Source organism: Spea bombifrons, chromosome 12 (assembly GCF_027358695.1).
Source record: "Spea bombifrons isolate aSpeBom1 chromosome 12, aSpeBom1.2.pri, whole genome shotgun sequence".
Classification (NCBI taxonomy): domain Eukaryota; kingdom Metazoa; phylum Chordata; class Amphibia; order Anura; family Pelobatidae; genus Spea; species Spea bombifrons.
Genome location: NC_071098.1, coordinates 17,689,868 through 17,710,794, shown reverse-complemented (window position 1 = coordinate 17,710,794; position 20,927 = coordinate 17,689,868). Strand labels below are relative to the sequence as shown.

The 20,927-nt window shown below is 38.6% G+C and overlaps 1 protein-coding gene across 1 annotated transcript in view; it reads right to left on the bottom strand.

The window, feature by feature from the left end:
* GRIK4 (glutamate ionotropic receptor kainate type subunit 4) overlaps positions 1-20,927 on the bottom strand; it is a 249,989-nt gene that overhangs the window by 155,430 nt on the left and 73,632 nt on the right. The window contains exon 2 of the mRNA XM_053452347.1: positions 17,116-17,247. Within this exon, the coding sequence (XP_053308322.1) occupies positions 17,116-17,197 (82 nt within the window). The 5' untranslated portion in view covers positions 17,198-17,247. The remainder of the gene's footprint in view (positions 1-17,115; positions 17,248-20,927) is intronic.

Sequence of the window (20,927 nt, the reverse complement as noted above, 5' to 3'; positions counted from 1 at the left end):
TTTTCAGGTAATAGCAGTTACATTGCTGTTTATTTTCAGGTTGACCATCAGGACTTAGCTGTTTCTGTCAAGCAAAAACCCTTATCGAAAACAGACCAAAGGGTCTGGGCGGCAGCAAACCATTCAACCAAATAAGCACATACAAAGGTCAACAAAAAGGCTCACTACATGGACAAGAAGTTGGACTCTTTATTGAAAACACAAAAAGGCACAAAATGCTGTCCACACATGTACTGTTGCAATGGCAATCCATGTCCAAGAGCAACTCAGTGAGATTCCTTAAGAGGTGCCAGACACGATAGTACCCACACACACAGAGGACTGAAAAATGCAAACCAGAATGTTGCAGATGATGCATCAAAGCATGGCATGGCAGGGGCACCACAAATAGATTCCATAATTAGATAGATAGATAGATAGATAGATAATATTCAATACGTAATATTCTGGTTCCAGTCTGTAGGCTGCTCTGTACCAAGATATTACTGTTTAAGAAGTCAAAAACCCTTGCTAGAAAGGCTAAGCCGATGTAAAAGGGTTTCTTTTTGATGTGCGGTATTATTCTTTTTTGTAGCTTATAACAGCAATAATAAATTCATTGCCATGATGGTAATATGTCCCCACAGGATCCTTCTGATGTTCACAACATTAAAGCAAGGGCCTCTGAAAGACACCAGCTTTGTTCACTGAAATCACTTCTGCTATTCCCAGCTGCTACCAAATCCTGTTTATCAGATATATATCATATCCTTTTACCGCACATCAAACTTTCACATTCTATCTCATTTTAGCTTCAGAGAGATTCAGCTATAAGAAATCAACTCTAAAAATAACTTGTTACAACTCTATACATCTTCTAAAACAGTCTTCTAAATAGCTAAAGTATTCTGTGCTGTATTTGCATATATATATATACATATACAATATACATAAAAGAGGAGCAGCAGTGTAACTGCTATTACCTGAAAACCTTCTCTCCTAGCTTATCACAAGTATTTTTACACCTACATGGATTGTGGTGTTAAACCAAATATAAAAATATAATACAAAGGTTTGTATCATGTTGCTCTGATGTGTAATAACTCTAAATAAATAATTTGATAACAAAAAGAAAAAGCATAAGTGAACCACAGCTGTCCTTCAAGACATTACAAGTTACTGGAGCAATTTATCAGAGCAATATTACCATTAGCCAGAGTTTGTTATGCTGAGTTTCACTCAGAGCCTTTCCAGATAACGAACAGGACCATGCAGGGATGCCCTTTATCTCCTTTAATATTTGTACTAGCCCTGGAGCCTCTTACCCTATTGAAAAAATAATCTTTGCGTATTTCGAATGCTAAACTAACATCTATGAGCTCACGAGTGGGTCACAGGCCATACACCAGGGACTGGTCTTCAGCTTTTCACATTCGATTTGAGATTAACTGGATAGGTGGAGCTGGGGCATGCACAAGCGCAGAAACTTATATGAGTGTGGAAGACTCTTACATGCTTCTTAGAGGGCAGCATAACTTACAGTCATCAGATGTTTTTGTTTATTTGAGAGTTAAGCATGTTCTTAGAAACTTACTTTAAAAATGGGTGCAATGACAATTCTCCCCAGTTCCTGATTTAGTGGTGTAAAACACAACTGGACCTCTGATGATGCATTTCTAAAAGTTAGAAGATGTTTTTTGCAACAGGCCTCGCCACACAAGCATACATTCATGAAAAACTGTGAAAAAGATCTAGGTGTCCATATAGACAGGGTTGATTGACAAAGGGCTACCAAGTGTGTTTTTTGCTATTCAGTGTGTTTATGTGTATAACCTGGCTTGGCTTGCTTCCCTTCTGGTTCCTGACTACTGGCTTTGACTTCGCTGATCACGGTACTCCTGGCCCCAGCTCATCTAATTACATCATACCTCAATGCACATCTTGTTTCATGTATGCATTCCTGGATGAATCCGTCCAGGGTCCATACCTCTGTGGCAGGTGTGAGCAAGTGGCTTCTCTGGAATCTCATATTAGAGATCTGGAGAAGCAAATTGCAACTTTGAGAGAGATAGACAATCTTGAAAGGAGTCTGCTGCTCACTGAGCAGAGTTTAGTGGGTGCAGGTAGTGAAGAGGGAGGAGATAAGTCAGCTGGGGAACAGGCATGTAGCTGGGTCACAGTTACACGTGGTGGTAGAGGGGGAGGAAAGAGGAAAGGTTTAGCTAGTCCTGACCTTGTGCAGCCTAACAGATTTGCCCGCTTGAGTGAAGATGTTGGGTGCATCAGCTCAGGAGTAGCTATACTGGAGGAAGCTGTTCCTTCTAACAGCCGAGGGAACAGCCCCTCTAGTATGAGTGGGGTTGAGAGCGTAGGAAAGGCTAGACAGGTTGTGGTGGTAGGGGACTCTATTATTAAGAGAGTAGATAGGGTAATCTGCCGCTCTGATAAGCTCAACCGGACAGTTTGCTGTCTCCCGTGTGCTCGGGTCCGGCATGTTGCTGACAGAGTGGATGGTTTATTGGGAGGGGCTGGGGAAGACCCGGCTGTCATGGTCCATATTGGTACCAATGACAAAGTCAGTGGAAAATGGAAGGTCCTAAAGAATGATTTCAGGGAATTAGGAGATAAATTGAAGAAAAGGACCTCCAAGGTAGTATTTTCAGAAATATTACCTGTGCCACGCGCAACAGTAGAAAGGCAGCGGGAGATCAGGGAGGTAAATGCATGGCTAAAGTCATGGTGTAGGAAGGAGGGTTTTGGCTTTCTAGAGCACTGGGCTGATTTTGCGCTTGGGTACAATCTTTATAGCGGTGATGGATTGCACCTAAACGGAAGAGGGTCTGTTGTGCTAGGGGAGAGGATGGCTAGAAGGCTGGAGGAGTTTTTAAACTAGTGGTGGGGGGGAGGGACACAGAGATCTTGAAAATGGAGATAGTGCAGAAAGGAGTGGGGCTTCAGATCAGAACAAGGGGGGTGGAGATGGGGGAGGGGCAAGATCAGAACAGAGGAGGTATGTATTAATAAAAATTCTCATAAAATTCAAGAGACTCAGGGTAATATTAAATGTATGCTTGCTAATGCAAGGAGCCTAAATAACAAAATGGGAGAACTAGAGGCAATAGCATACACTAACCAATATGATATAATAGGCATAACAGAAACATGGTGGGATGAGAGCCATGACTGGGCAGTTAACTTAAAAGGTTATACATTATATAGGAAGGACAGAAAAAGCAGGAAGGGAGGAGGAGTATGCTTGTATGTTAGCAACGAGCTAAAGTCAAATATTAAGCATGTTGAAGGCGACAAGGGATTTGTGGAAGCTTTATGGGTAGATATCAACTTGGGGCATAAAAAAGGAAAAGAACTACTGGTTGGGATATGTTATAAACCACCTAATGTTAATAATGATGAGGAAGAGCAGCTGTTAGAACAAATTGAGAAAGCTGCACATCTGGGTAACGCGTTAATTATTGGAGATTTTAATTACCCGGACATAAATTGGGATAGAGAGACTAGTAGTTCTGCAAGGGGATCCAGGTTTTTGAACCTGTTAAATGACTCCTTCATATCACAACTGGTACAAGCACCAACTAGAAAGGATACTTGTTTGGATCTGGTGATAACAAACAATGTTGATCTTGTGTCTAACATTCAAGTGGGGGAGCACTTGGGTAATAGTGATCACAATATGGTCTCTTTTGAAATAAACTCAAAAAAGAAATTGCCCATGGGGAATACTAAAACGTATAATTTTAAGAAGGCCAATTTCAATAAGATAAGAGCAGCTTTACTACTTATTGACTGGCAAAAACTCTTCAGGCATAAAAATACTGAGGAAAAAGGGAGTATTTTCAAACAAATATTAGCAGGGTACACTTCTCAGTATGTACCACTAGGAAACAAATATAAAAGAAACAAATTGAAACCGATGTGGCTTAGTGGGGTCGTTAAGCAGGAAATTAAAAATAAGAAAATGGCTTTTACAGCATTTAAATCAGACGAATCAGAGGCATCCTATATAAGATATAAGGAAGCCAATAAAGCATGCAAAAAAGTGATTAGATGGGCTAAACTAGAAAATGAGAGGGTGATTGCCAAAGAGAGCAAAACTAACCCCAAAAAATTCTTTAAGTACATAAATTCTAAAAAAACGAAGAATGAAAACGTAGGTTCATTAATAACAGAGAGGGGAGTGTTGGTTAAGGAGGACCAGGAAAAAGCAGAAACTTTAAATAAGTATTTTTCCTCAGTATATGTTATGGAGGAACCTATGGCAATGGAGATACATAGGACCACTGAGAAAAATTTTCAGTCAAACTGTGAGTGGATGGCCCAGGACAAGGTGCTGCAGCAACTGAAGAAAATTAATGTTAACAAGGCTCCAGGGCCTGACGGTATTCACCCACGAGTACTTAAGGAGCTGTGTCAGGAAATAAGTGAACCTCTGTTTCTAATCTTTCGGGATTCTTTTCTTTCAGGAATTGTACCAGAGGATTGGAGGAAGGCAGATGGGGTAGCGAATGCACAAGCAACCTACACCCTAAACGGTAGTGAATTAGGGGTAATGACAAATGAGAAGGATTTGGGAATTGTTATAGACAACAAACTAGGCAACAATGTGCAGTGTCAGTCTGCGGTTGCTAAGGCCAGTAAGGTATTGTCGCGTATAAAAAGGGGCATCAAGTCGCGGAATAAAGATATAATTTTGCCTCTGTATAAATCAATGGTAAGGCCGCACCTTGAGTATGCTGTGCAATTTTGGGCACCTTTTCTAAAGAAGGATATCATAGCACTAGAAAGGGTGCAGAGGCAGGCTACAAAATTAATAAAAGGAATGGAGCACTATAGTTATGAAGAAAGGTTAGCTAATTTAAATCTGTTTAGTTTAGAAAAACGTCGCCGCAGAGGGGATATGATAACGTTATATAAATATATTCGTGGCCAATACAAACCATTGTGTGGAAATCTGTTCATAAACAGGACTATACATAGGACACGTGGTCATGCATTTAGACTGGAAGAAAGGAGATTTAGACTAAAGCAGAGGAAAGGGTTTTTTACAGTAAGGACAATAAGGATGTGGAATTCTCTGCCTGCAGAGGTAGTTTTATCAGAGTCTGTACAGACGTTTAAACTGCAACTGGATGGATACCTGGAAAAACATAATATTCGGGGATATAATCTTTAATTATGGGGAAACAGCTTATTGATCCAAGGAGAAATCTGACTGCCATTTTGGGGTCAAGAAGGAATTTTTTTTCCCTGGTTAGTGCAAAATTGGAAGGAGCGAAGCCGGGGTTTTTTGCCTTCTTTTGGATCAAACAGCAATAAATTAACAGATATAGGAAAGGCTGAACTTGATGGACGCATGTCTTTTTTCAGCCTATGTAACTATGTAACCTCTGGTTAGTGACCCCGGCTAGTCTCTTGGATAACAATTTTGGATCACAATATATATATACTGTGTATGTGATTGGCTTGTTGGATGAATTTGAACAATATGAGTATCATGTTCACTGGGACTCTAACATGGTTGAAAGCCATAATAAACCGTGGAATGTGTGGTTGTTGTATGGACAATGGCTGGAGGAGCCAGATGAATGGGGTGTGCTTGGGATGCATATTAAAAGCAAAAAATAGCTTTTATGGTGTGAATTTTATATCTTAACCAGGCTGTCTGTAAAATGATAACTTCTCTTTTTAATCACCTATTTTTACTGGTTCACTGTTTAAAAAGAACATGGCATTGCACGTGTACCCAAATGACACACCAAGTTCAGAGGATGGTGGGGTGGGTACAACATCAAAGTGAGGCTGGATGCATCCGTTGGTGCAAGGCAACTGTTCTGTTATAGTGACTATGTTTCTCCTCTTGTGTTTTTTTTTCCTCTCACATCTGTACTTAATAAACACACATAAAAAACCAAGGAGGTAATGAAATATATTTCTTTAAATGTATATTTGTGTAAATTTAAGCCGAAAAACATCCTTTGTGATCCTTTCCTTTCAAAGATTGATGTTTTCCATTAGCCTACCAGTGATTTAAAAGCTTATATTTATCAGTGTACAAGTCATTTATCCACACAGCATTACCATTTATACATCTAAATGGTTTATAAAAGGAATGAAAGTTAAAATATTAAAATATGTGGAAAAAATACTACAAAGAATCTGCTTTATAACATGATTAAATGTGTTAGAGCTATTGAGGTTTCTGAGTTTGCATACCTAACAGGCTTAATGCCAATATATCAAGATAACTCTATGTAGTCCAAAAAAATTAATCCATACTTTTTAAGGCAAATCACTAAGCTCTAAATCAAATTTCTCCAAAACATAGTTATTACAACGAGCACTATATATATAGGGAGTTGATTGGCATGGCATCTGGGTACATGCTGCTATGCAGATCATACATATGGGTCCCTGGGGTGGAGCAGATTCCAGAGAGGGCCTTAGCCCATAGGAAGAATGTAAGGATTGAGTAGAGGAGTATTTGCTTATGTGAGTGCAGAAGTGTATGTAGAAGCAGTGTTATGGAGGCCCTTTTATGTTAGTACCAGGATTTTAAATTTAATTCTAAAAGTAATAGGGAGCCAGGGGAGGATTTCACAGAGTGGGGAAGCAAAAGAGTGGTGTGCAAGGAAGATAAGCCTAGCAGCAGCATTTAGAACAAGCTGCAGAGAAGAGACTTGAGATGGTGGAATGCCAACTAGAAGAGTGTTGCAGTAGTCAAGATGGGAAATGATAAGTGAATGAACAGAGTTTTTGTGGATTCTTGGGTGAGGAATGGGCAGATGCGACTGAATGTGAGGGATGAAGGAGAGGCTTGAGTAAAGGATGACCCCAAGGCATCAACCTGGTAAGTAGGAGAGATAGTCATGTTGTTAATGGTGATAGAGAATTCAGGTAGTGGAGTGGAGATGGAAGGAGGGAAGAGAATAAGTTCAGTTTTAGAAAGATTAAGTTTCAGTTAGCGTTGTGACATCCATGAAGAAATAGCACACAAGCAGTTGGTAATACAGGACATGAGAGACGGAGAAAGATCAGGAGAAGTCAGGTAGATTTGGGTTTCATTCGCATATAGATTATACTGTGGGGGAAATGAGTTGATTAGTTTGCCAAGAGATGAAGCATAAAGAGAGAACAGCAGAGGGCCCACGACTGAACCTTGGGGGACACCAACCAAAAGTGGAAAGGGTGATGATGTCTTGCCAGAGAAGCTGACAGAGATGAAACGGTTAGACAGATACGAGAAGATCCAGGAGAGAGTAAAATATCCCCCATGCAACAAGCGGAACCTAAAATCGTTCCGTTCCCTTGGACATATCAGTCCTATGGGGAATAATCATGTGAGATGATACAAGTAAAAGAGAAAAATTCTCAGTGAAATAGCAACTAAATAGTGCAAGTAAAATAAAAAAAAGTTTAAAAATTACATAGTACCATACCATAAGAAACTATAATAGACAAAATTTGGTAGAGGCAGATAATTTTGTAGACTGCAAAGAAATATCATACATGCAATGAATAGAACACAGGACATAATGAGATTTCATAAATGCAAGGAACATAAGTACATAGAAAAAATATTATGCTCGATTTCATCGAGTGTCCAAAAATAGGGAAAAAGAAACATATTCATTTAGTCCCATGAGGGTATTAAGAGTCTTAATCCAAAAAGTCTCTTGTTGGATCAATAACTTGGCTCTGTCACCTCCTCTTCACAAGGGGGGGACCATATCGTTGGCTACAAAGCGTAAAGAATTCAAGTGGTGTTTCTCGCTCAAAAAATGTTTAGCCACTGGCTTATCAGTTGTACCATCACAGAACGCTGTATTGATAGCTGACCAATGTCCCCGGATCCTGTCCCGTATTGTCAAGTCTGTTTTTCCGATATAACAGATATAATAATGTGATTTTATATACAACAAACTTGGATTTACAGGTGATATGATGATTAATGTCAAACTGCTTATTTGTATGTGGATGTTGAAATGGTTTAGTTGGAATCATGTGGCTGCAGGTAACGCAGCCACCACATTTATAGCATCCTTTTTTTGCAAAAGAGGGTGCCATAGATGCCCCCATAGCCGTTCCAGTGCGTTGTACGTAGAATTTATGTTCAAATTTGAAGTAAGAAAGAGTAAGACGTAGAAGTTCCAACAAAAACTCGACTGGTGGACCCTTATAAAGTGGATTATTGGTGATAAATTGCTTGACAGTTTACATGCCTAAATCATGGGGAATCACTGTGTATAGACTGGTAACGTCCATCGTCACCAGTTGAATTTCACCCTCTGGTAAAGATGAGTTTTTAAGTATTTCTTTTAATGCTTGGCTATCACGCAAGTGACTCCTGGTGTTCTGGATCGCATCTTGTAGATGGTAATCTATCAATTTGCCCAATGGCTCAAGAAGTCCACCTTTTGCAGATACTATGGGTCGGCCTGGTGGCTTCTGTGCATTCTTGTGGAGTTTTGATAACGTATACAATACTGGAATACGTGGAAACGCTTGAATCAGAAAATTGGCTTCATCTGGAGTCAAATAACCAGCTTCTTGCCTTCGCTGTAACACTATTTTAATCATAGCTGAAAATTTCTCAGTTGGGTTATATGTAAGTGTCTCATGTGTTTCTGGATTTGAGAGTTGACTTATAATTTCATCTCTGTAGTCCGCGTAGTTAGGACCGCTATCCCACCACCCTTGTCGTCAGGGCGAATCACAATCTCCGGATTGAACCCTCTGGAATTTGTTGAGAGAGATATTGTGCTTCTAAGTTTAAACTCAAAATATCAGTCGTAGTTTTTTTCTCATGAATCGTAGTTGTCGTCTAAATTTATACTCTTCAACCTGCCAGTCAAATTTCTTAATATAGTCAGTAGGTATGACGTTCAAACCGTATGACAGCACTTCACCTTCACTTATAGAAAGGGAGCCGTTAGAAAGATTAAAAACAGGAATTATCTCCTTATGGTTGGTTGCCTTTTTTGCCCTCTCCTAGGTTTACGTCTGGAGGTTCTCCTAGGGTATCTTGGCATGTTTTCCTGGTACTCTTTATATATCCCGGTCTTTCGCCTAAAAAAGAGGCTGAAGTGGTTGTCGTATTTTTTAATCCACAACTAGCTTGGTTCGTCTTATTAGTACTATCCGTGTCTGAGGCTGAGGTCGAATCAATAGAACTTTGATCTAGTGTGAATTGGTTTGGTCTCCTGATTTTATATGGATATCGGCAGAATCTTCGAGCTGGTGGTGGATTCTCCATTTTATTACCTAACCAGCGATATACTCTTTGTCTATCATAATCTTCATTCACTTTGGAAAGCTTCTGTCTTTTAAACCTTCATAGATCACTGCGATAGGAATCCAGTTGTTGTTGTAAAGTAGTTACGGTGGTTGCATTAAATTTGGTAATAATATCCATTTGTGCGGTCTCAAAGTTTGAGAGCTGTTTGCGAACTTGATGTAATTCCTCTTGTACATCCTCCATGATGATTACCATCAGATCTAGGGAACATTTGTTAAGTAATGCTATCCATTTTCTACATACCTCAGGTTTATGTCGTCCGAGTGTGGGAATATTATGGATCCGAAATTACCTTGGAATCCTCTTTGCTCGATAGTAGTCTGACAAAAATAGACCGTGCATATCCAGATCTATTTCTCTTATTTTTAATCTGTTTAGCTCCTGTGATACATCTTGTTATGTAGTTGTGGAAGGGTAATCCATATTAGTAGTCTGCCACAATACCCCTTTCTTCAGTAATTAGTCTCTGCATAGTCAAGGTGGGCTCCAGCCTGTTGTTCAAAGTCTTCCATCAAGTAGTACGGTCTGAATAGTAGAGGTAGAGTAAAGGGTCTCCAGAAGTGCTGTTTATCTTTAAGCCAAAAAAAGTATATGCAAAAAAACATTTTTTATGGACTTATGTTTGTTGCATTTATGAAATCTCAATATCTCCTGTGCTCTATCCATTGCATGTATGATATTTCTTTGCAGCCTGCAGAATTCTCTGCCTCTACCAAATTTTGTCTATTATAGTTTCTTGTGCTATGGTACTATGTATTTTTTTAAACTTACACATTTTTATTTTACTTGCACTATTTAGTTGCTATTTCACTGAGAATGTTTTCTCTTTTAGTTATATATAAGTGGCATATAAGTTCTATTCCCCATAGGACTTACATGTCCAAGGGAACTCATTATATTGAACCAAACGACTTTAGGTTCCGCTTGTTGCATGGGGGATATTTTACTAGGTACACTCTATGTTTAACCCCTTAACGACAATCCCCGTACATGTACGGGGTTGCCGTGCAACGGGTTAACGACAATGCCCATAAATGTACGGGCTGCCGTTAAATAACTGCATCGGCGGCTTTGCAGCATCCACGGAAGCCTCACAAGTGAGGCTGACCGTGGATCCGGGGAGGGCAGCCCTTGGCAGCCCTCCACGGAAGAAAAATGGGCGCCGCCGCACCGATCATCAAAGATCGCGGCGGCGCCCGGCTAAAACTGCTTAGGAAGGAATCGGAATCGCTTCCTAAGCATAAACTGTGTCGCTGACATGCCTCAGTATCGAGGCATGTCAGCAACACTACCCCCCTACCCCGATCGCCTTGTGATTGCTCCGAGGAGCAACCACAAGTGCCATCCTTTGAATGACGTTGCCGTCATTCACAGGATGGCATTAACAATAGATCTGAGTTCACAGAGGGTCTATCCAGACCCTCTTGAGAACTCTCGAGCTCCTCCTGCAGGTTGAATGCAGGTACTGCATCCAACCATGCAAGGTCAATGGAGCCCAGCTCACTAATGAGAGTGACTAGTAATAAAAAAAATTAAAAAAAAATTGGTCAAAAATGTTTAAAAAAATTTACAAATATATGGTAACATGTAAAAATCCCCACTGTCACCAAAAAAAAAAAAAAAGTTTAATAAGCAAGTCCTAAAATTCTTTATCTTTACAAAAATTCCAGCATGGAAAGAGTTAAAATATTGGCATTACAAATGCCCATAGGGTGTCTAGTATTAAAAAATATATGAGTTGATGGGGTAAATTGAATTGGCTGGGTTCAAAGATGTCCCAAATATGGGACATGGGGCAGATGTCTAAATGGCAAAAAAATACACACCTCATTGGCATTTTACCTCCCAAATAACCCAACAAACCCATGCATGGGGGGTATCGCTGCGCTCAGGAGATGTTACTGAACACATATTGGGGTGTTGTTTGACACGGACATATACCAGGAGCGATAAATTTATACCTGAAGTACAATATGTGTGAAAAAAATACAAAAAAAATTTACTACCATAAAGTTTCACAAAGGGTGGTGGTAAAATTAGTGCATGGAAAGGGTTAAAATACCAGCATTTCAGATACCTTGGGGTGTCTAGTTTTTAAAAATATATGACTTGATGGGGTAAATTGCATTGGCTGGCTTCACAGATACCCGAAATGGCACATGGGGGAAGAATTACCAGATTTGGAAAAAAAGGTTTTGAAATAGCAAAACGCTACCTGTACTTATTGCCCAATAACGTGAAGAAAAAAGCAAAAAAACATAAAAACATTGGGTATTTCTAAACTCAGGACAAATAGTAGAATCTATTTAGCAGGTTTTTTCATTAGTTTTTGCAGATGAGTAAAAGTTTTCTGTTTAAAAAGTGAGAAAAAGTAATTTTTTAACAAAAAATCCCCATATTTTATCATTTTTTTTATAGTAAATTAGATGATATGATAAAATGAATGGTATCTAAAGAAAGCCCTGTTTGTCCTGGAAAAAACAATATATAATATGTGTGGGAGCGCGAAATGAGAAAGAAGAAAATCACAGCTAAACAATAACACTGAAAAACATTAAAAGAGCCATTGTCCCGCAATATACTACGAGTAAAAACCCCTATTGTCCTTAAGGGGTTAACTGGCGATTTGCACATGTTGTTCTGGTGATTCCAGTCTTCATTCCCACATGATAATTGTTTGAGTGGTGGGGTAAGTCACTCCTGTTGTTTATCATATTAATCACTGTACTGCATAAATTGTTTCACTTTGTCATACAGCACTTGTCTTGAGAAAGGACCGGAGGTGGTACGAAACGTTGGCCATGCTGATTTAAATAAATTGGTGTTAAACGCCTGTGTATATTAACAGTATTTTTGAGTGTGCAGCCGCTCCCTTTGGCTTGTGTGTGTGTGTATATATATATATATATATATATATATGTATATATATATAATTTTTTTTACTCTTTTTTTTTTCTTAATAAAAACACCAACTTATAATAGAGAGGTGCAAAGATGAGGAAAGGAAAAATAAAAATCTCAAGGGTTCTGTGGACCTCAATCTACCTCTGCCCCTTGGTAAAGTAAATCTTACTTGCATTAAGACTTAGTTACATAGTTACATAGTTACATAGGCTGAAAAAAGACATGCGTCCATCAAATTCAGCCTTTCCTATATCTGTTAATTTATTGCTGTTTGATCCAAAAGAAGGCAAAAAACCCCGGCTTCGCTCTTTCCAATTTTGCACTAACCAGGGAAAAAAATTCCTTCTTGATCCAGATTTCTCCTTGGATCAATAAGCTGTTTCCCCATAATTAAAGATTATATCCCTGAATATTATGTTTTTCCAGGTATCCATCCAGTTGCAGTTTAAACGTCTGTACAGACTCTGATAAAACTACCTCTGCAGGCAGAGAATTCCACATCCTTATTGTCCTTACTGTAAAAAACCCTTTCCTCTGCTTTAGTCTAAATCTCCTTTCTTCCAGTCTAAATGCATGACCACGTGTCCTATGCATAGTCCTGTTTATGAACAGATTTCCACACAATGGTTTGTATTGGCCCCGAATATATTTATATAACGTTATCATATCCCCTCTGCGGCGACGTTTTTTTTTATTTAAAAAATGTACAAATCTCAGGTGTTCTGTGGACCTCAAGTTTCTTTAGCTGTTCCACATATTCATCACCCTTTCTGTAATGTAAACCTTCCTTACATTAAGACTTTATTTAATTAAATAAAAGTACAAATTACAGAAGTTCCTTAAGCTTTTTCTGCTAGGAGGCTAGGAGTGCTACTAGCTCCAAAATAAATTGAATTAGCTGTCCTTATACAACGTAGAATCACTTAGTGAACTCCTAACTGCTTCTGTTCCCTCATGAGGGATCACTGTGTAAAGGCTTTTTATGTCCAAAGATGCCAAAATTATCCTTTGGTTTATGGTCAGTATAGAGTTCAAAAACTCAATCAATGGTTGAGTGTCATTTATTCAGGTGTCATAGACAAGTCGTGTATTCAACAGTGTCACAGAGAAGCATTTCCTCCCTGTGTCAGGCTGACTCAGCTGATTGCTAATGAGAAGTCTTGCATTCCCTATGTCAAGACTGACTCAGCTGATGTCTAATGAACTGCCTCACAATTAACATAGTTACGCACTTGGCTGCTATTAAGCGTTTTCTTTCTGGCTATTTAGGCAGCCAGTCAAATTTTCTCTTTGTCCTTGTGTCTTCTGGCTTCCAAGTGCGTTATTTCGACGATCTTTGTATCACTGAACACGGCTTGCCTGACTACCCGTCCTGGCTATCGAATCTGGATTGCCTTTTGATTACGTTTTAGACTACGAATCTGTACTTTGCATTTGCCTTATTAAAGGTGTAATAATATATTACCTTTTGTGTCTGTCTGGTTCCTAACAAACAGATAATCTAGCCTTACAAACAGATAATCTAGCCACTTTGCTACTTGCTGCAGTAATCCACCCCGTCCGAAACAATAGGCCTACCCGATGGTTGGGTTTTATTTTTATGTAATTTTGGAACACTGTATAGTACCGGGGTACAGGGATTCTGATGTCAAAAGAAAACCAAAGCTTTTCTTAGTTAACTAGCTGGCTCTATTGTATTGCCAACATGTTTAGTGAGAATGTCTCTGTAGGACACCCCTTTCAGGGTCCATAGGTGATTTCATCCTCCAATTGTCATAAAATGTCATTTTTTATAAAATTCATAATCCAGTAAAGCAATGCTACCGATGTGAGCAAAAATGTAAAAAGCACAAAAGGCACAAAAATTCATATTTCTGGGTTGCTGCTAGAATAATAATGGCCAATAAGTACACAAAAAAGAAAAATAATTCAGCATATATCCAGTGAATACCCTTCAAAAAATACCTATCTAAGGCATAAATATTGGAGATTCTTTCATACCATGTGACCGTATATTGCTTAGTCAAAGCAGTAGCACTGATTCAGCTCATTGGGAAGCCATGACAAATTTAGATTGGACTCACCAAACTTAAGGTACCTTGACATAGTGCCAGCTCTAAGCTGAAATGGTACAGTGGTGGGATCAATAGTGCTCTTGACATTTAAATCTTGTATCTTCTTCGCTCATATTTCTTACAAATTTATATTGTTCAACTCGTCATTGTAATTCCTTAGGACTAGCAGTGGGTACAAATGCAGGCCAATTCAGGAACGTGCCAAGGCGGGTGCATGGGGTGCACAGCACCCAGGCGGCAGGGAGTGGAGAGAGGGACTCTGAGCAGGCTCTGAGCAGTCACTGAAAACTTTCTCAGGAATGAGCAGCTTGTTTTCCTCCTGCAATATGGGTGATGGTCAAGTCCTGTGTATGCAATATGAATGCTGCGGCAAGTCCTATGAGTGCGATCTGGGTGCTGGTCAAGTCCTATGAGTGCAATATGGGTGCTGAGCAAGTCTTGTGGATGCAATCCGGGGGATGGGACAAGTCCTATGTATGTAACCGGGGTTCTGGCAGGTTGCTGAACAAGTCCTATGAGTGCAACCTCTGTATTGAGGCAAATCCTGTCTATGCAACCTTGGTGCTGGGAAAGTCCGGTGGATGCAACCTGGGTGCTGGGCAAGTGGTTTATATGTAACTTGGGTGCTAAAACCAGTTCTGTGGATACAATCTGGGTGCTGCAGTAAGTCTTATGTGTGCAATCTGGGTGCTGGGCAAGTCCTGTGAATGCAACCTGAGTGCTGATCAAGTCCTGTGGATGCAATCTGGGTGCTGTGGCAAGTCCTATGAGTGGGGAAATTCTTTTACTATTATTTATTTTTTTTTTTAACTCTCTGCAGTTCTAATATGAATTTCCTTGTTATTTATGTTTTTACTTTCTTTAAAATAACCTCTGTAAAGATATAGTGGGGGCACATTTTTCTGTTCTTGCCTCAGGCAACAAAAGGACGTATCTACAGCTTTGCCCCTCTCCGTCAGCAGTAATTTTGAAATCAGATCACCAAATGTCAATGGCAGGCCGGGTCACACATTGAGATCAAACACACTCATGGGTGTGAAACCACTAAAAGGGCAATCAGCAACTGAACCAGCAAGGTCATTATAGGCATAGCCTGAAGGGAGTGGTTTAGTTGGGTTCAGAAGCAATAAGAGGAGCCTAACTAAGAAAGTGATGAGGAATAGGAACCACCAGAAATCTCCTGACAGTCACTTACAAACTGCTTGGGGCAAAGTTGGCACTGTGGGAAGTGAGTGACATGATACATGGTGAAGTCTGAGGGCCCAAAGAGGTGGAGTGGTTGCCATAGAAAATGGGTGTGGTTAGAGGGATTATGTTTGTTAAGAGAAGGAGTTAGCAATATTGCCACACCCACCTGGGTGTTTGACCAAGTTAAAAATGAGCATTACCTCCTATGTGGCGGCAGCAAGCCTTTTATCTGTGGGTATTTTTTTGGTTCAAAATTAGAGTTGCAATAGTATGTTCCCTATAAGTGCTGGGAAAGTATGGAGATTCTATATGATCAGGACACCTGAACTGATACATTTTGAGGGTATTTCCTGTCACCTTATCTAATTTTGTTATTTAAAAAATATATGAAAGATTTTGTTTGTTTTTTTCTAACTTTTACTAGTTTTCTTATTTTTTCAGTTAATTGTGTAACACTGATACATAACTTGGAAATAAGCTATAGAAGCTCTGCTGAGTGAACACAGTCCTCCATAGTGTTCATGTGCTAACTGGGGAGATTAAGGATCTCGTTTTAAACCGACCCATTTTACGGTGGTCCTACAGGGAGCCTAATCACCCAAAAGGGCAACTGGGTGCTTGATAGGTGGCGGGGGGCTGCTGCTGCCCTTGACTAGAATATGCTACTGCTCGCAAAGTGGAATTGATCTTCCCTGGAAAAAAAATGGTTATGGTTACAGATCATGGCACAATAGTAAATAGTGATATTTGCAATGAGCATGAAGGATAAACACAGAAAAGAGAAACACCTTCAATTTTAGAACTTAATAATAGCTGTGTACAACAACAGGAAACACCCGACATCATCAGTAGAATCAATGATAAAAAAAAACATTTTCAATAATACAGGCATCATCTCTGTATTAGTTATGAGTAAATCTCATTTATACGCTCTTAGAATTCTTGACAAAATAAAAGTAGCAAGGAAAAAAGCTCTTACAAAACAAAGAGGTCAACTGTAAAGGTTTGACTGCAAATAATAAAATCTAAACTTAAACAAGCTTTCTAGATATTTTAATTTGGTCTAAAGCCTGATATTGATTTTAGCAAATAACAATTGCAACTTGGGGTAATTAATAAAGTGGGTATGAGGTAGGGTCATGTGACTCTGTGATAAACATGTAGTCGCTTGCACGCACTGTGTGACAAAGAAGCATCCAGGAAGTTGTAGCATGACTGTGTGTGTTGTGAGAATGTGTACAATGTGTGCCAATGTCTATGTTACCAATGGGGGTCAAGAGGGCAATGGGGGTGCTTGGCTCTGCATGCCAAAAGGGTACTAGCCCTTCCCTGAACAAGGATATAGTAAAGTAAGAGAATCCACACTGAATGCTATGGACATTACTTTGAGCAAATATCTAGTAAGTATTAGAACTGAATTACAATTCAGCATTACAATAAAATTTGTCTGAGTTGTGTTCTACAACAAAATACAAGAGATATTGACAGACTGAGTTCAGTACAATATTCAAGCCAGCTGCATTTAATTAGTTAGGTAGTAACACTAAGTAGAAATCTGGATGTAAATGCTTTCACAGCTAAACATATTTACATCTTAACCACAAGCAAAATATAGGTGAGGACTAATGTTATATAACATAACTTTCTTCTACTTACCAATCCTTAAGGAGTGTGGGGTACCAGCAGACTTCATCAGCCCCAGCAAATGGAGCACCAAAAGCACCAATACATGGGGCATCTTCCACAAAAAGTCATTGAGCCCTGTGGTTGTCTGGGCATGACATAATTCTGTACAGAAAAATAATAAACAAACAATAGTAAACATATAACCCATTTCACTCATTTGGAGTATCCAAGAAAATTATATATTTTGTTCTGGATAAGTAGGTCTCATAAACTATTGTTTGGAATGAAATACAAAGTGGGAAAAGTCATCCCCTCCCCAGTTTCATCTACAATGATTATACATAGCACTGATAAAAGTGTGTGTGTGTGTATATATATATAACACGGGAGCACTCACACTTTAGATTTCAAGTTTGGAATTTTCAAAATGTTTCTAGGCGCACATTGGCATATTTTATGTCACAGTTCCCAATCAGCATCATCCAATGTTGGCGGTTTAACAAAATTATGTTTTTTTCTTACATGTAATGGTTATGTTATTAATACATGTACCCCCAAAAAATTTACATTCAGCTACATCACAGTGGTTTCCTGACACTTATTGAGAGGTTTTGTCTGGGGAGCGGTCATAGATGTGGCCATCCATAGGTATGGGTTACATGTGACAGTTAAATGTTTAGTTTATGAGAGAAGAGGGAGTCAATGTCTGGATGCTTCGAGTATATTTTCGTTGTAATTAAAATGGTTAAGAATAACATTGCCCTATTCTTTGCCACCTTGCAATAGCTGTTGCATTATTTATCATGAACAACTTGCACTCCTCAGGGCATACCTCAGATTCAAGCATCCATCCTGCTAGGCTCTATTTCACAGTTGAAAACATGACATAATTCAGAATACAGTTACCTCCTGATAAGTAATGGTTTTCATAGGGTCTGATAATATAACCATTTGGTTACTAGGGTTAGCAAAAAATACAAAAAAATGTGTGATGGATTATTAATATTGTGAGGTCGAAACGTTGTTGTCCTTCTCCTTCAATAAACCTGCCTGAGTGGAACCCTTGAGTGCCTGGAGCCTTTTTCTATTTGGATTATTAATATGTCAAGAGTCTCTTTATTGATGTTTCCAGGTACATGAGAACAAAGGACCCCCCCCCCCATAAATCATCCTTTAACACAGACATGCCTAAAACATCTATCATTCTGGATGTCTAGAAAATTATATTGCCAAACTACAATAAAACCAAATCATATAAAATGCATTTTGCCAGATAACATCAGGGCATTTTGCTCCAATTCAGAAAAATAATTATAAAGAAAGGTATATTGGAGATTCCCAGAAGGGAACAGCCCATAGTTAGTCTAATATTTATATTTTGCAAATTCATCAGATTAGATGTTCATGTAATATCACTAACAGCTTCTATTTTAAGCAAAGAAAGATGTCGGATTCTAAGGGTACTTGCTATTAAAGCAATTATTTATATGATACTGGCAGATTCAGAGACTTTCTCCATCTGTTTGTGGGCAAAGACCATAATGAATAACAATTATTGTTATTAAACACAAAATAGCCAAATCAAAGAAGTAATTTCACTAGCGACAAAATTGATATTTTTAATCAATCGTAACAGCTTACAGGCACAAAAGACAGCTTTTTATTGTTTTGTACAACTTAAAAACATGACAATTTATGTTACTAATTAAGTATTTACTTTTTATAGGAGCACTAATGACATACTAACTATATTTAAGACTACAATTACATTATTTGAATGATTAATAATGATAAAGTATCAATCAGATGTCTAGAAAATTATATTGCCAAACTACAATAAAACCAAATCATATAAAATGCATTTTGCCAGATAACATCAGGGCATTTTGCTTCAATTCAGAAAAATAATTATAAAGAAAGGTATATTGGAGATTCCCAGAAGGGAACAGCCCATAGTTAGTCTAATATTTATATTTTGCAAATTCATCAGATTAGATGTTCATGTAATATCACTAACAGCTTCTATTTTAAGCAAAGAAAGATGTCGGATTCTAAGGGTACTTGCTATTAAAGCAATTATTTATATGATACTGGCAGATTCAGAGACTTTCTCCATCTGTTTGTGGGCAAAGACCATAATGAATAACAATTATTGTTATTAAACACAAAATAGCCAAATCAAAGAAGTAATTTCACTAGCGACAAAATTGATATTTTTAATGAATCGTAACAGCTTACAGGCACAAAAGACAGCTTTTTATTGTTTTGTACAACTTAAAAACATGACAATTTATGTTACTAATTAAGTATTTACTTTTTATAGGAGCACTAATGACATACTAACTATATTTAAGACTACAATTACATTATTTGAATGATTAATAATGATAAAGTATCAATCAAATAATCAACTTACAATGACTTTGCACTTGTACTGGAATAATATTCTAAATTTAATGTAATTAATTGCACAATTAGTAAAACAAGATACCGTATTTGCTCGATTATAAGACAAGGTTTTTTTCAGAGCAAATGCTCTGAAAAATACCCGTTGTCTTATAATCGAGGTTGTCCTCTAATCAGATCTCAAATAGAGGTCTTACTATGAGTCTAAGATCCATATCCCGCACAGCGCTGCAGGGGACCTGTATCCTCCTGTCTGTTAACCTCCGCTGCTGATGGCGCTTCCACTGGGGCTTCTATCATCGAGCTCCAGCGAAAGCGTTGCAGCAGCGGAGGTTGTCTTCCCCGGCTGCCAGAGGGGAATTCTCCTCTCTGGCAGCCGGGGAAGACAACCACCACTTCCTAGGGGCTAGGGCATGTCTAGTCTCTAGAAAGTGGTGGAGGGATATGATCAGGTAAGGGGAGTACCTTTCCCTTATACTTTTTTTTGTTGGTTTGGGGTTATCCTCAATCCTATTATGCTTTACATTATCCCAAAGCTTAGGGGCTGAAAGGACATTATCTCTCTACCTTACTGCAGATGGGCTAAGGGCCAAATTACCAGACTAAACCTAAAGATTATGCCTAAAGTGCACCCTGAGTAATACAAAAGGGATAACAAAGTATTTATTAGTATTTATGCTCAGTCTTATCCATGATCCAATTAATTTGACCAAAATCATCCCACAGTTCAATTTCCAGCATACCCTGAACATTTTATGGGGAGCTGGCCACACAAAGAAGGCAGTTTTTCATATGTTGATTATGGGTTTCGATAATCAAAGGCAGGCTCCAAAAACACAATATCACAAAAAACATCAGTCTAATCTATACAAAGGGCATCACTATTTCTTCATCAGAAAGCAGTTCACGGGTTTACACGTCACTTAAAAGACAATCTAACATTTTCAAGGCAGTCTCAGATATGGAACGCTTAGATCATTATTGCTTTACTTTATCTAAGCCATCTCTATTACAAAGATAATTTTATGTTGGCAGATGTGATACATAAAAGAGTAGAAAGGCACCCCACAGCCTGAATGATTAACATTCAATTAATACAAATATATTCTTAATTCCACATGCATCTAGCAGAAGCAAAGAGAGCAGGGATATAATGTTGGTCTTTAGTCTTGGAACACATACAAGTCAATAATAATAATAATACATAAACATATTACTTACAGCTGAATACATGATTAGTGCAAGTACTGTACAAGACATATTCTAGTGCATAGCAGAAAAATGTACCAATTCAATAGGAGCAAGGCCTATTTTTTATTAGTTCCTGGAAATTAAGAAATACATTTGTGATATTTTTGACATACCCTAGTTCAGGGGCGTCCAACATGCGGCCCGCGGGCCAAATGCGGCCCGCGTGAGATCGGCAGCCAAGATCA